General features: G+C 42.3%; 1 protein-coding gene across 1 annotated transcript in view; it reads right to left on the minus strand.

Annotated features, from left to right (window-relative positions):
- Nucleotides 1-683: 683 nt before the first annotated feature.
- LRRC31 (leucine rich repeat containing 31) overlaps nt 684-16,716 on the minus strand; it is a 28,665-nt gene continuing 12,632 nt past the window's right edge. The window contains exons 4-9 of the mRNA XM_030330545.1: nt 15,715-15,882; nt 15,328-15,495; nt 14,402-14,569; nt 11,437-11,604; nt 7,864-8,031; nt 684-1,635 (exon numbers count right to left, since the gene is read on the minus strand). Of these exons, the coding sequence (XP_030186405.1) occupies nt 1,280-1,635; nt 7,864-8,031; nt 11,437-11,604; nt 14,402-14,569; nt 15,328-15,495; nt 15,715-15,882 (1,196 nt within the window). The 3' untranslated portion in view covers nt 684-1,279. The remainder of the gene's footprint in view (nt 1,636-7,863; nt 8,032-11,436; nt 11,605-14,401; nt 14,570-15,327; nt 15,496-15,714; nt 15,883-16,716) is intronic.

Raw genomic sequence — 16,716 nt, forward strand, 5'->3', positions numbered from 1 at the left:
AGGAGCACAAGTGCCCATGGAATCCATGGGGATGCCCAGAGAATGAATACCACAATTACCTAAAACATCCCCATTTACATCACCCAAAAGCTTCTTATCCTGATGGCTTTCTTTTGGAGTAATATTGATTTCAAATTCCACATGTCTTTCAAGCAATAATTGCAACACAAATTATTAGTGTAGCAACAAGAAAGCAAAACATGATTAGAGTGTATGAGAATAGAAATGTGTGAGCAAACACACACTTCTGCCATGCAGTGAGTTCCATGCTCCTGCAAAAAGATACCCCAGTATTTTAAAAATCACTTAGAGCAAGACAAAAACTTTAATGAATTAAATAGGTTTTATGTAGCAAAAACCATGCCAAAAAAATGCCCAGAGCTAGTATGTTAGTTTCTTTCAACAATAAAAAAAATTTTTTTTTATTTAAAAAAAATTTTTTTTTTCAACGTTTATTTATTTTTGGGACAGAGAGAGACAGAGCGTGAACGGGGGAGGGGCAGAGAGAGAGGGAGACACAGAATCAGAAACGGGCTCCAGGCTCTGAGCCATCAGCCCAGAGCCCGACGCGGGGCTCGAACTCACGGACCGCGAGATCGTGACCTGGCTGAAGTCGGACGCTTAACCGACTGCGCCACCCAGGCGCCCCTCAACAATAAAAATTTTAACAAGATGTGTTTTTGATACTGGGTTTTGATTTTTTGACCACCTTTTTACTAAGATTTATGTCAGTGACCATTATTAGCATTCATGGTTTATATCTGAGATAAAAAGCACCAGGACATAAAATAATAAACCATGGAAGGGCACACTTCCTGATAAAAATGCAAGTAGTTTACATTAAGATACATATAATAATAATGATAACATAAAACTATTACATAGCTAGTGCTTTTCACATTAGATTTCACGCTCACACTCATACACACACTCACACATGTACTTACACACCCTTATATTTAGAACATTTATCATGTAGGAAAACAAGAGGGAGAAAATTCCAGGGCAAGAAAAAAGGAAATGTGTTACCAGAATCTAAACATCTTTGGCAGGCCTTCTAAATAGTAAGTGAATTAGATTTCCAAAATAAATGAAACTCCAGGGGAAAATGTCATCCTTGTCATTTGAGAATAAAGACATGCTCATATTAGATTACCATATACATATTTACAAAGCTTTTGTAACATCAATCCCACTAAACAGCCCAGAAGTTGATACTCCTTTGATTACACTGGGATTCATTCATGTTTTTTTCCTCCTCCAGATAATGGTTTATAGCTTAGTTAAGCCGTGGGAAATCAGCTTCCTGAAATTCACCAAGGTCAAAGTGAATGCTGCATCTGTGATCTTGGTGAAAACGTTCGAGTTCTTCCTCCTGTGTAGCAGGGAGGATCCACCTTTTCATCCCTATCTCCGTGATCTTGGGAAGTGTGGTGACAGCACATAACAAATGTCTAAACCATTGTCCGCAGTCCCGGGAAGTTGATGGCCTAAGGCTGATATCCAGCTCGGTTAACTCTTTGAGGAACCACATGTTTTGGCAGAAGATGGCCCATCCTGTGTCACAGATACTGTCGTTATAGCTCAGGATAAGCTTCTGCAGCTTGGCAAGATGACCCGTCCGTATTAGTGATGCTGAAAAATGAGATCACGCTAAGTGCTAAAATACAAGAATACTTTCTACTGTGGCTGTTTGCCACTTCCAGTAACACAGTAGCTCCAAGGTTGGTAATGACAAGATTGGCGATTCTTAATGATTTGTTATTAGCTACCAGCTTTAATCAGGGCATCTGAACTTACCAGAGCTATTCTCTGTGTATTCCAATACAGCTTGAAAAGTGTTCCTTTTTTCTTTCCAAATCCCAATCCAAAGAATATCTTTTTTGTCAAGTTCCTGCTCTTGGCTCAACTAGAGTCCCAGCTCTTCCTGCAGACTCTAATTAAATATGGGAGTGATTGGCTTTAATGAGGACCATTTATGTGTAAATAGTCTTCTTGCTGTTTAATACTGTTTAATTGTTCACTGCTCATTCAGTCATTCTTCATTCAGCAAATATTTAACTGAGCACTTTCCAAGCTCAAAAGACACCTGGGTAGTTTCTAATTCACCTTAGGGACCTCTAATACACCGAACAATTTTCCCTTTGAAGAGCACATATCACAGTACTACCTAAAATGCCCCTTAATAAATAATAGTGATGAAGCAATGAAAAGATGATAACACCTGTAAAGGGAGACAGGAGAGCTACCCAAAGCAAACAGTGTGTGCTTCCCTTGCCAGCCGAAAGCAGGGATGGATTACAGAGATCAGATGAGTAGCACAGAATCTCGAGTGAGCAGGGGCTTTGGAGGTCTCCTCATCCAACCTCCAGATCAATGATCAGAGAGGACTCTCTCTTTCACGGCTCCTCTACTGGAGACCAGCCTGCTCCTGCCTGAAGCATCCCCTCAAGTTGCCCCAACAGAGTGAGAGAGTTCCAAGCAGGAGAAAGCCCTTCCTCCGGGTCCCTTTCTGCCTTCCAGTGACTTTCACTGATGGCCCCCACAGCCTGCTGGACACCTCAGCTCCTCCCTCACACCAGCCCTGCCGTGTTGGACCAGAGTCTGGTCCCGTCAGCTTCTCCCCCTTTAGGACTAACTGTGCCCAGGTCTTTCAGTCATTCTTCACGTGTCCTGGCTTCCAGAACAAACAGGATGCTCCATCCCCATCACTTTAATCTTTCCCACAGTTTGGTTCCACTGTGCATTTATTTGCAGCTTAGCATTCCAGGCACTCAACAGCTGCCCTCCATTCCTAGGTGTCCATGTTCATGTGTATCTCTTCCTTGCTCTACAACATGACTCACCATATTCTCAAGACCTAAGTGTTAAAGACAATGTGCATGCTTTTCCTATTGAAGTATTTTTCTATTGTGGAAATTTTCAAAGGTACAAAACATAGGAGCATGAACTCCTGTGTCCCCATCATTCGGCTTCATTACATCAGTCTTGTTTCACCTACTTCCCATCTTTTCTTTCTTTCTTTCTTTCTTTCTTTCTTTCTTTCTTTCTTCTTTCTTTCCTTTCTTTTTCTTTAAGTAGAGGCATACGTCGTTTTATTCCACTTCACTTTACTGTGCTTTGCAGACAGTGCTTTTTTTTATTTTAAATAACAAATTGGCAGTTTGTGGCAACTCTGCACCAAGCACCATTTTTTCCAACAGCATTTACTCACTTTGTGTCTCTATGTCACATTTTGGTAATTCTCACAATATGTCAAACTTTTTCCTTATTTGTTATGTGATCAGTGATTATGACTTGCTGAAAGCTCAGATGACGGTTAGCACTTTTCAGCAATATTTTTAAACTAAGGCAAATATGTTCTTTTTTTTAGACATAACATATTGCACACTTAATAGACTATAGTATAGTGTACTGGGAAACCAGAAAATTGAGTGGACATGCTTTTTTGCAGTCTTTTCTTTATTGTGGTAGTCTGAAACTGAACCCACAATATCTCCAAGATATGACTATATTCTATTTTTATTTATCCTAGAATGTTATTGACTGTATTCCCTGTGCTGTACTTTTCATCTCCAGGACTTATTTATTTTGTACCTCTGAATTCCCTTTATCTTTTTCACCCATCCCCCACCTACCTCCTCTCTGGTAACTACAAGTTTGTCCTCTGTATTTAAGAGTCCATTTTTTTTGTGGGGCCCCTGGGTGGCTCAGTCGGTTGAAAGTCCAACTTCAGCTCAGTTCATGATCTCACGGTGTGTGAGTTCGAGCCCCACATCAGGCTCTGTGCTGACAGCTCAGAGCCTGGAGCCTACTTCGGATTCTGTGTCTCCCTCTCTCTGCCCCTCCCCCATTCATGCTCTGTTTCTCTCTCTGTCAAAAATAAACCTTTTTTAAAAAAAGAGTCTTTTTTTTGTTTTGTTTTGCATTTTAGATTCCACATGTAAGTGCAATCCTATAGTATTTGTCTTTCTTTACTTATTTCACTTAGCATTACACCCTCTAGGTCCAACTATGTTGTCACAAGTAGCAACATCTCATTCTTGGGGCACCTGGCTGGCTTAGTCTGTACAGCATGTGACTCAACCTTTGGGTCATGGGTTCAAGCCCCATGTTAGGTGTAGAGCTTACTTAATTAAGAAAAAGAGAGGGAAGTGTAGGTTTGTGTGTATCTTTTTTTTTTTTTAATTTTTTTTTTCAACGTTTATTTATTTTTGGGACAGAGAGAGACAGAGCATGAACGGGGGAGGGGCAGAGAGAGAGGGAGACACAGAATCGGAAGCGAGCTCCAGACTCTGAGCCATCAGCCCAGAGCCTGACGCGGGGCTCGAACTCACGGACCGCGAGATCGTGACCTGGCTGAAGTCGGACGCTTAACCGACTGCGCCACCCAGGCGCCCCATTTTTTTTTTTTATAAAAATGTGTGTATCTTTTTAAACAAGATCTCGTTCTTTTTTTATGGCTCAGAAATATTATATGTATACATACGTATCACTCTTCTTTATCCATTCATCTGTCTGTGGACACTTAGGTTGCTTCCATATCTTGGCTATTGTAAATAATGCTGCAATAAACACAGGGGTGCATATATCTTTTCAAATTAGTGTTTTTGTTTTCTTTGGGTAAGTACCCAGTAGTAGGATTACTGGATCATGATATTTCTATTTTTAATTTTTTGAGGAACCTCCATACAGTTTTCCACAGTAGCTGCACCAATTTACATTGCCATGAACGGTGCATGAGGGTTCCTTTTTCTCCATATCCTCTCCAACGCTTGTTGACTTTTTGATTTTAACCATTCTGACAGGTGTTAGGTGATTCTTCATTGTGTTGTTTTAAGATTTTTTTTAAAGTAACGTCTACACCCAATGTAGGGCTCAAACATACAACCCTGAGATCAAGTGTCACCATGCTCCACTGACTGAGCCAGCCAGGCGCTCCCTCGTTGTGGTTTTGATTTGCATCCCCCCATTGACTAATGATATTGAGCATCTTTTCATGTGTCTGTTGGCCATCTGTATGTCTTCTTTGGGAAAACCTCTGTTCAGTTCTTCTGCCCATTTTTTAATTGGATTATTTGGGATTTTTGGTGTTGAATTGTATAAATTATACATTGTGGATATTAATGCCTTATTGAATATATCATTTGCAAATATCTTCTCCCATTCAGTAAGTTGCCTTTTCATGATTTTGGTGGTTTCCTTCATTGTGCAAAAGCTTTTTTTTTTTTTTTTTGGTGTAGTCCCAATAGTTTAATTTTGCTTTTGTTTTTTCTTGCCTGAGGAGTTATATCTAGGCCAATGTTGCTAAGGCCAATGTCCAGATCACTGCCTGTGTTTTCTTCCAAGAGTTTTATGGTTTTAGGTCTCACATTTAGGTCTCTAATCCATTTTGAGTTTTTGTGTATGGTGTAAGAAAGTGGCTCAGTTTCATTCTTTTGCACGTAGGTGTCCAGTTATCCCAATACCATTTATTGAAGAAACTGTCTCTGCCCAACATTGTATATTCTTGCCTCCTTTGCCATAGATTACTTGATCATATAAGCATAGATTTATTTCTTGGGTCTTGTTCTGTTCTATTGATCTATGTGTCTATTTTTGTGCCAGTACCATACTGTTTACATTACTACAACTTTGTAGTATATATTGAAATCTAGGATCCAATTTTGTTCTTTTTCTAAATTGCTTTGACTATTCAAGGTCTTTTGGGTTTCCATACACATTTTAGGGTTATTTGTTCTAGTTCTGTAAAAAATGCTGTTGGTATTTTGATAGGGATTGTATTAAATCTGTAGATTGCTTTGGGTAGCTATGGACATTTTAATAATATTTGTTCTCCCAGCCCAGGACTATGGAATATCTTTCCATTTGTTTGTGTCATCTCCAATTTCTTCTATCAGTGTCCTATAGTTCTCAGAATATAGGTCTTTTACCTCCTTTGTTAAGTTTTTTCCTAGGTATTTTATTATCTTATTATTTTTGGTGCAATTGTAAATGCAATTATTTTCTTAAATTTCTCTTTCTGCTGCTTCATTATTAGTGTATAGAAATGCAACAGAATTCTGTATATTGACTTTGAATCCTGCAACTTTACCAAATTCATTTATCAGTTCTAATAGTTTTTGGTGGAACTTTAGGGTTTTCTAGATATATCATTATGTCATCTGCAAATAGTGAAAGTTTTACTTCTTCCTTACCAATTTGGATGCCTCTTAGTTCTTTTTTTGTCTGACTGCTGTGGCTAGGGCTTCCAGTACTATGTGGAATAAGAGTGGCAAGAGTGAACATCCTTGCCTTGTGCCTGACCTTAGGGGAAAGCTCTCAGTTTTTCCCCATTGAGGGAAAAATATGATGTTAGCTGTAGGTTTGGCATATATGGCTTTTATTATGTTGAGGTGTGTTCCCTCCAGTCCCACTTTGTTGAGGGTTTTTATCATGCATAGATGTTGAATCTTGTCAAGTGCTTTTTCTCTATATACTGAGATGAATCTATGGTTTTTGAGATGATCGTATTATTATAGTTTAAAGCAAATCCCAGACATTGTTTTAACTATCCTGTACTGTTTGAATTTGCCAATCATGTGAGTATCCTAATTATGATTATTTCACAATTTTATATTTATTACATATTTTTAAAATCTGGGTAATCGGGTCATAGGTTGTGGAAATACTTACGTAGTTTACTCTGGGAAAGTGCTGTTATTTATAAAGGAAAAAAAAATAAGGTACAAGTGATTAAGAAATTCTTAAAGGATGTTTGTTAAAATAATCAAAGCAATATAAAAGTGGCAATGGCTAACCACACACATTAATACTTGTTATTAACTAAAATGTTTTTGGAGGGGTGCTCATTGCTTAAGAGATCTGGCAGCTGGTGGTTACACAGCGATAGAGGTGTGGGGACAAGAGTAGATGAGAGACACAGGCGTAGTCTCCAATTCATTGTTTTCCAATGGGAAGCGGACATATAGAGGCGATTTTAGGGGATATGTGAGAATGGTATTATAGACTCTGAATCCCACCGTGTACAAGCTATTCCTTATTCAATTCTCATTCCATCTTTCTAAATTGACATGGAGAAAGCGTCAGATTGATGTTAATATGCCTCTAAAGCTCTCTCTCCCCCTTTTTCTAACCAAGAATGAACCTCTATTCAAAGCTCTCATATGACAACAGTCTAACAATGTCTATATATGAGAAGTGATGCCTGTATTTCAGTTATAGTGATGATCAGTTTCCTGTTTTTGTTTTGTTTTGTTTTTGAGGCACGGAGGGGCAGAGAGAGAGGGAGAGAGAATCGAAAGCAAGCTCCACGCTGTAAGTGCAGAACTCAACAAGGGGCACGATCCCACACACCATGATATAATGACCTGAGCTGAGATCAAGAGTCTGATCTTAACCTACCGAACCACCCAGGCACCCCTGTTTCTTGTTTAAATAAAAGCATTTAAGTTAAAGAGTTAATATGAAGAAAAAATTAAGTAACAGTGCAGGTACGACGTGGACAGGGCAAACTTTGTGAAGGCAGACCTTAGGTAACTGAAATTTGAGTAACACCAAGCTGGCTAGAGAACGCCACAACTGTCCTGCTTTGGGGAAGGCAAGGAGCAGAAGCTGGAATGACCCATTACCACATCTATGCCCATCTCCCCCTTTGTGAAAAGCCCGCCACTCTCTTCCTGGCCTTTGAATTGCCCTTATTCATTTTCACCAGATCTCTTCTAAGCAGGTGTCAGAGAGCAGGGAAGCTTTGCAGAGGGCTCAGCCACAGGTCTGGCTGCCCTCCCTCCTTTCCTTCCTCTTGCAGGACAGGCGCACTGGGCTCCCTGTGCCAGCACAGCTTTGGGACCAGTAGATACGAACCCAGGACAGCCACGTCCTCTGTCACCAGGGAACAGCTGCTCAGTCTCAGCACTTGAAGGGACTCTGAGAACTTCAGTGTTTCCAGAAGCAGCTTCAGGTTGCCACCAATACATTTATTCCAAGAAAGGTCGAATACTTCCAGAGCAGGGAGGTGAGCAGAGGCTTCAGCTAAAATTGAGAATAGTAAGAAGAGCAAGCATTTAGGCTTCCCTCTTTGAAACTGAGCAACCTGGGGCAACATATTAATAGAACTAAAGTTAAGACAGTTGTGGAGACTGTTGTCTTTTTCCCGAAATTCATGACCACAGCTTCGGTTGTCTATTTTTATTTGAGAGAAATGCTGGAAACTTTGGAAAAGTAAAACTCAGCGAAATGGAATTCACTATTGACTGGGATTTTTCTCCTTCAGTTGACATCCAGGAGGGAGAAAGAGGCAAAGGATTTGGACAGCTGGTCGGGATTTCCAGTACGTGTCCTGGTTTTACGTATTCCCTTGTACAGTTACCGCTAAGGTTCAGACAGGGGGCCAAGTCTCCTCAAGACTCTGAAACACCAGAATATGTTTGTGTCTACCTACCTGCAGTGACAGAGACAAGGAAGGGAACTAGTGTATTTTGGAGAGATTTTTAAAGAAGATTAAAAGAGGTTCTGCTCGATTCTCAGTTGCCCCTAATATTGCAATTAACCCAAACAACTTATTGCCAAGATATAGTTAATTATGCTTTAATTCCAATCTTCTTTCTAAAGAATAACAGGTGTCCAAGGGGCAAATATATATCCTTTTATAATATGTAAAAAGAAAATCCCTATCACCTACATGGTACAGGGACCTATCAATGAGAAATGGAGCTTTTTCTTCTAAAATTAAGGTGGAGAAATATGTGTTTATGTCTTAATGCAAACTGATATAATTCAGTGTAATATCTGCTTGATTATGATTCATTATCATTATGCAGCAATAATTGAAAGGAGTTATTATCCTCTGATGGCAGAAGACACAAAATTAAAAACAAAATTTTCTTTAAAAATTATCCAACTTTTGGGGCGCCTGGGTGGTTCAGTCGGTTAAGCGGCCAACTTAGGCTCAGGTCATGATCTCGTGGTCCATGAGTTGGAGCCCCGCGTCGGGCTCTGTGCTGACAGCTCAGAGCCTGGAGCCTGTTTCGGATTCTGTGTCTCCCTCTCTCTGACCCTCCCCCGTTCATGCTCTGTCTCTCTCTGTCTCAAAAATAAATAAATGTTAAAAAAAAAAAAAAGTTTAGAAAGAGAGATTAAAAAAAAAATTATCCAACTTTTTCCAGATAGAAAGTATATTTATAAAACATCATGGGGGCACCTGGGTGGCACAGTTGGTTAAGCATCTGAGGTCAGGTTCAGGTCATGATCTCAAGGTTTGTGGGTTTGAATAGCCCACGTCAGGCTCTCTGGTGTCAGCTCAGAAACTGCTTTGGATCCTCTATCTCCCTCCCTCTCTGCCCCATTCCTGCACACATGTGCTCTCTCTCAAAAAATAAACATTAAAAAAAATTTTTTTTTAATTTTTTTTTTTTCAACGTTTATTTATTTTTGGGACAGAGAGAGACAGAGCATGAACGGGGGAGGGGCAGAGAGAGAGGGAGACACAGAATCGGAAACAGGCTCCAGGCTCCGAGCCATCAGCGAGATCGTGACCTGGCTGAAGTCGGACGCTTAACCGACTGCGCCACCCAGGCGCCCCAAAAAAAATTTTTTTTAAAAATCACGTTGTCCCTAAATTTATTTTTTGTAGCACCTTCCTAACTGAACATTAGTCTGAGCAATGGCATGCATCATGTATGTGTGTGCATGTGTTTACCTAACCATTTGGGGGATTACAGACCCCTTTGAGAAGTTACTTTGTTTTACTTGCTTAGCTAATGTCAGAAATACCTAAAATGTGGTTAGGGTATATACAGTGAAGAAGAAGTGTCATCTCTGCCTTCAAGGAGGTTATAAACTGGGGGAAATATGCACATTGAGAAAAACACACAAATAAATACATAACTGCAAATTCTGATAAAAGCTATAAAAAAGATACGGGACTCCTAATTTAGATCAGAGATGCTGTATTAACAGGGAGCATTCGTGCTGAGACCTGAAGTCAGGGCTCCCCAAGAAAGAATAGGGTGTGGGGGCGTTCCATCCAGAAAACCGAAAGGCCTGAAGACAGAGGCGAGCCCAGTGACAGGAAGGAACCGAAAGAAGCTGGTTCAGGGAGCAAGGGGGAGAGGGGCCGAGATCACCTGCCCCTTTTAGACCCCATGAAGGAATGTGGATTTTACCAGAGGTGATGCAGGCAGCCATTGAATCTGTTTAAACTGGGTAGTAGTAAGATCCAATTTACTTTTTTTTTTCAAGTTTATTTTTATTTATTTTTGAGAGCATGCACGAGAGAGTGTGAGCCAGGGCAGAGAGAGAGGGAGAGAGAATTCCAAGCAGGCTCTGCTCTGCCAGCACAGAGCAATGTGTGTGCAATGTGTTTTGTTTGGGTGGCAAATTCAGTAAAATGACACAAAGTGCCTCTGCCTCAGAATATCTCCCTCTGCTTGAAGGTCATGGTCTTGCCCCTCAAAAAGGCAGAAATTCCAGATTCTCTAGACCCTTGATCTAGGCTGGGCTGTATCCATGACCTTCCAGCAGGCCTGGATTCCTAGAGAAGACAACAAATCATGCTGGGAAGTAGATGTTGGGCAGTCAGCTAGGCTCACACACTAGCAACTGCCTCGCTTTTCCCATAAGACTCCCAGCAATCCAGTTTATATTGTCACCTCAGTGAAATGACAAGTTACCATGGATATGGACCTCCAGAGTTGGCTACGTACGGTCTAGATTTTAATTTTTTTTTATTTTTTTAAATTTATTTATTATTTTTTTAATTAATTTTTTTTAACGTTTATTTATTTTTGAGACAGAGAGAGACAGGGGAGGGGCAGAGAGAGAGGGAGACACAGAATCTGAAACAGGCTCCAGGCTCTGAGCTGTCAGCACAGAGCCGGACGCGGGGCTTGAACTCACGGACCGTGAGATCATGACCTGGGCTGAAGTCGGATGCATAACCGACCAAGCCACCCAGGCGCCCCTAATTTTTTTTTTTTAACATTTATTCAGGGGTTTTTTGGTTTTGGGGTTTGTTTTTTGTTTTTTTTTTTTTTTTTTTTGAGAGACAGAGCATGAATGGGGTGGGAGGACAGAGAGCGGGAGACAGAATCCAAAGCAGGCTCCAGGCTCTGAACTGACAGCACAGAGCCCAATGTGGGGCTTGAACCCACGGACCGTGAGATCATGACCTGAGCCGAAGTCGGGTGCTTAACCAACTGAGCCACCTAGGTGCCCCACGTACAGTCTACATTTTAAATGTTAGATTTGCAAATGCCAGAATCATTCATGCGGACTTCAGAAGGCCACTTTTAGGGAAGCATATTTCCTGAAGAGAAGACAAATTAGTACTTCACAAGTTTGCCTGTGGCCGAGCCTTGGCATGAAATTCTGATGTATGGAATATGTGTTCTCATGTGTTACTGTATGTGCTTGTAGGGATCTGGGGAATTCTCTTACCGAGGGCGGTAAACGTCTCACTTTGCAAAGCACAGTTGTTGATGAGTAAGGACTTCAGGGCTGGTAAAAATCGGAGCCGGCTGAGTAGGTTTTCAGAAGAGCCGCCCATCTTTTTGTTGGCAGATAAATCCAACTCTTGAAGACTCGAGAGTAAAGGGATTACCTGGGCTGTTAAAATGTCAGCAGTGACGTGTTTTAGGCACCATCTCACAAAGAGTGTTCTGGGTGTTTGGGTCCCACAATCTCCCTCCTTGACACACCCCTGCGCACACGCACACCAGCCACACTTCCCAATGTACAGCTTGGGCTTTTCTGCTTCCAAGCCTCTCTTCAGGCTAGAAGTTAAGACCAAAGATTATGGAGACAAAACTGGTTCTAATCCTGCCTCTGCTGCTAAAGAATTGTATGACTTCAGGGAAGTCACTTAACTTCCCCGAATCTCGGTTTTCTCAATAATGAGAAGAATAACAGTACTTCACAGGGTCATTGGAAAGATAAAACAACTGAGTATATTTAAAGTACTTGGTACACGGCCTGGCACACGTTAACAGCTCAATTAATGTTCAGTGTCATCATTCTTTTCTCAGAATAAAGTAATAAGTACGAGGAAGGCAATGAAAGCAAGCAGTCAGGATGGAGGTCTGTTGGTGACAGCACTGGCTTGGGGTCCTGAGGGCCCTGCTGTGCCAGGAGTTACTCCTGCTTCACTATCTTCTGCTACTTTTCATGCTTGCAAGCCTTTGGCCTCGCTCTTTCCAGTGTGGGAGATGCAGCATCCTGGCATCTCTGTGGGGCTGGCTCACCCCTGAGAGCCTTCCAGGGACACCTTGGTCACATAACCCCTTGGTCACTATCACAGCACCCTATTTATTTTTGCTTCTGTGAGGTCTGTATGTAGGGCCTGCTTCATCCCCAGAGTGTGCATCAAAGTCTAGAACACTGGAAGCACACACACATTTGTGGGAGGAGGGACGGAGGACGGGAGAAAGGCAGAAGAGAGAAGGCAGGCACGTGCAACCCCAACAGATGTAACTGTTTCTTCCTCTTCCAACCCCCACAGCACTCTGCTCTTCACCATGTAGTTGGTTTATTCCTGTCCCTGCCAGACTGAAGCTCCCTGACTGTGAATTTGCCTTTGCCCTTGGCACAGTGCTCCATACAGCTAGATGATTGGCTAAATGATCTGTAATTCCATTTCTTCGGAGCTGTCTAGAACGATCAGAAAGAAGAATGGGGAATTACTTAATACCATAAGGTATACACAGGATGTATGTTCATTTCCATCTTTTCAAAATTAGACCGTTTGCTACAGTTATTAAATAATCATTAGCTTTCCAAGGCCATCCACCCGTGTTGGTGGCTGCAAATGTAGTAAGAGAGGCTAATCCATCCCTTGTGCTATGCTAGTGGTAACAATGGAGGTGCTCTAGCACCGTACCCTTCCTCTGAGTAACAAGATGAGTAACAACGTTACTCAGTTGTACCGAGGGAACTTCATTCTTTGGGATCTGGTGCCTTCATAACCCAGGAGTGTCTCCTCCAAGCATGACACTCAGAAGTAAAGGGGATGGTGATATTCCATAAGGCTCCACTTGGAGCCCAGAAACAGATTGTTACTTTAAAATCTTTAATGAAAGGCTTGGACGCTTCTGTTTTTCAAATTGAGCCATAAGAGTCTAAAATGTAATTTAGCAGGTCTCAGGATGCCTGGGAGTTTCAGTTGCTTAAGCGTCCAACTTTGGCTCAGGTCATGATCCTGCAGTTCACGAGTCTGAGCCCTGTGTCAGGCTCTGTGCTGATAGCTCGGAGCCTGGAGCCTGCTTTGGATTCTGTGTCTCCCTCTCTCTCTGTTCCTCCCCCGCTCACATTCTGTCTCTCTCTCTCTCTCTCTCAAAAATAAATAAACATTAAAAAATAAAAATAAAAATAATGTAATTCAACAGGTCTAAAATATATAGACGTCAGACCTAAGAACCTATTTTAACTCGTTTCCTTCCCCAATCGTACTAAAAACAACTAAAAAATTGTTTCTAGTCTTGTTTTTCATGGATTCATTCTTTCAATCAGTCATAGTCAACAAGCATTTGTGGGGTACCAACTGTGGGCCCGAACAAAGGGGAGGTTCTGAAGGTGTTCCCAACACAGGAGGGGCCCCTGACCTGGAGAGGGAGCAAGGACAAAGGCCCCAGGGACAGAGGTCAGCACGCACAAATGACCGGGGTAGAGTCAAGGAGGGGAAGGGTAGAGAATGAGGTCACAATGATAGAGGAGGAACTGGAAGACCATTTGGACTCTCAGTAACCTAGGCCCGAGAGGACGGTGGCCTGAACCAGGGTAGTGGAAGTCTAGGTGGTGAGCTGTGGTCTGATTCTGGAGGTATTTTCAAGGCTTACTGTGGTCACAGATGGACTAAAAACCTTAATGGCAAGGCTGCACTTGCGCTGTTTGTTATAAGAAACTGCATTTATACATTATGTGGGGTAATTACAGGATTGTGTCTATGGTGGAAAGTGGGTGTGTGCCCTAAAGTTGTAACGTACACCCATTATGCACCACCCTGCTGACTTGTGTAACTTTGTCTGTATCTAAGGGGCTTGGCTTCACTTGTTAGTCAGAAAGCCTCAAGGCCCTTTGTTCAGCTTTCTCTCCACATCCCTGTTTGAAATAAACTTTGTGACTCACAGACTCATTTCTAAACAGGAACACATATTCAAAATTTTCTCCTTCAAGTGCCACATCCATCATTTACAAACGTGTTTAGGAGGAATTTAGATGTGCTAATACTTACTGGGCACTTAATACATGCCAAATACTAGACTGGGGGCATCCACAGAACTTTTTAGGATGTGACGCTTTCAGTAACTCCATAAACTGTAAGTTTAAGGGGACGCCTCGAATTTACCAAGTTTCCAAACATATACTGAGGTTCCAAAAGTCCTTCCTTGGCTCTACAGTTCACACTTACTCAGCGACATCACGTCATCTATCGTCAGCGAGCACTGGTGAAGATCCAGGACTTCTAGATGCTCCAACATGGCCAACTGAGCTGACGAGTCTTCAAAACCTCCACCCAGCTCCTTGTTGCAGGAAAGGTCTAATTTCCTCAGTTCACACAAGTACCTAAAAGCAGCGTCTACAAAGAAAGTCAAAAGTCCCATTTTGACAAATTACAAGGTGGAAGGCAGGTGCGTAGAGGGAGACGGAGAAAATACACTGGGCTGAGAAAAGCCAAGGCGAAGGAATAACTTTAGACTTCCCACCATCTGGCCGTCTTTGGACCTGACCGTGGCTTCTAACACACACCATCCGTGATCTGCAACGCGTGCCAATGGCTCTGGTCAAACCCTGCAACTAATGGTTCTCCTCCTCCTACACTGGAGCATTGGCATTTCAGAGAATTCTAGACTTAGGCAAACTGCCAGTGAGAAGGATATTACAGGCTCTGTAAGTTGAAGGGAAAAACACAATTTCATTTCATGGTCTCCCTTACTGTGGATACTCTATATAGGGGAATAAATTTTAACTACAGATGCCACTGATGCTGTTCTTTTCATCGGTACCAACTCCTTCCTACTACTAAGCATAAAATAATGCTGACATTTTTCAAAAGTAAGAGAAAAATGGAGAGCTTCAGTAGCACATAACTTTTATTTTGCCCCATGTCTATCTCAAACCCAAAATACCCTGGCCTTTTCAGAGGCAGTCATTTTAAAAGGTTGTTTTTGTAATCGTGCAAGTATATGCTTGTCGTAAAAGACCTAGAAAGTAATAAAACAAGGAAGATTTAAATTACCTATCATCTTATTCCCCAGCCTAACCACTGTGCATATTTTGTTGAATGTCCTAACAGCAATTATAAAGTAAAATTGCACATGTATATAAAAACCTCACCCAATATTCTGACACTCTTTTGCGATAGTCCACATGAATGTAACTTCAGTACTTTCAGATTTGAGGTACTTTTTAATCCCTGAGCAATACTGTTCAGACTGCCACCGATGTTTCTGTTAATGGAAAGATCAAGTACTTCAAGATTTTGCATCATGGGTAGCAACTGACCTGGAGGGAAGAGAAACAAACAAGAGCAGCTCAGTAAAAATGCGGGGTGTGACTGTTGGGGAAAAAGGGGAGGGCAGCTTCATGTGACCTAGGGGTACAGTGCGCCACTGTTCCAATTCAGGGTGAGAGAAAGCACAGCCAACCTTGACCCCCAGGCTGTCTGATTGTGGGCGTCTTCACACTGATTTTCTGGGAAGGACTCATCCAAATCCCACCTACCCACAAACGCCCCATCTTCTGATGTGAGGTCGCAATCTACGAGCTCAAGCGTTTGTATCTTGCTCCCTTCTTGGAACTTCTGGAGGATCAGAGGCAAGTTTCCTCCCACTTTACTGTTCCAGGACAAGTTCAGCTCTTCCAGCTCAGGTATTGCCTCCAGTGCTTCTCCTGTTACCAAAGAACCCAAAGGCTGGATTGATTGCTAGTCCACAAAGCAGGGGATCCTTGTCAAAATCAGTACAACCATTGTTTATGGACTAGTATTAGCCAGGCGAGGGACTGGTTAGGTGCCAGGTGCCGAGGAACAGAGTGAAGAAAATGACCCACCTCCAGCCCACTCCCAGCAGTGGGCGCTTCTGTATTTACAGGCACAGCAATTCTAGTCCCTCCAAAGTTCAGAACCATGCCTATGTATAAAAATCATAAGCAAAACAAAGCAAAACACCCCAAGGGTACCTGGGCGACTCAGTCAATTAAGCATCTGACTTCAGCTCAGGTCATGATCTCACGGTTCGTGAGTTCAAGCCCCGCGTCGGGCTCTGTGCTGACAGCTCAGAGCCTACAGCCTACTTTAGATTCTGTGTCTCCCTCTCTCTCTGCCCCTCCCCAGCTTGCGCACGCTGCCCCACCTATCATTGAGTTGTTTTTGTGGTAATAAATATTTATACTATTCCAACTACTTTCATCCACCCTGTCTGGGGTCATCATTGCCGGGAAGCTGGGCCAGAGGAAGAGGTGAGGCAAAACAGGGCACTGGCCACCACAGGGGTGAAGCTCACCCTGACATCAAGAGTAGCACACAAAACTGAAACCGAGCACTGCAGAGAACTAGTAACAAAGCATAAGGCATCAGCCGCTCATAACAGCCATGCAGACCTGGCGGGTGGAGGAGGATGCAGTGAGAATGGGGTGGAACTTGACATTTCTGAAACCCTTTCATGTAGGAAAGCATCCGAGGGCCAGAATGGAGGCTGGGAGAGAGAAGAGGGAAGAGCAAGGAAA

Source organism: Lynx canadensis, chromosome C2 (assembly GCF_007474595.2).
Source record: "Lynx canadensis isolate LIC74 chromosome C2, mLynCan4.pri.v2, whole genome shotgun sequence".
Lineage (NCBI taxonomy): Eukaryota > Metazoa > Chordata > Mammalia > Carnivora > Felidae > Lynx > Lynx canadensis.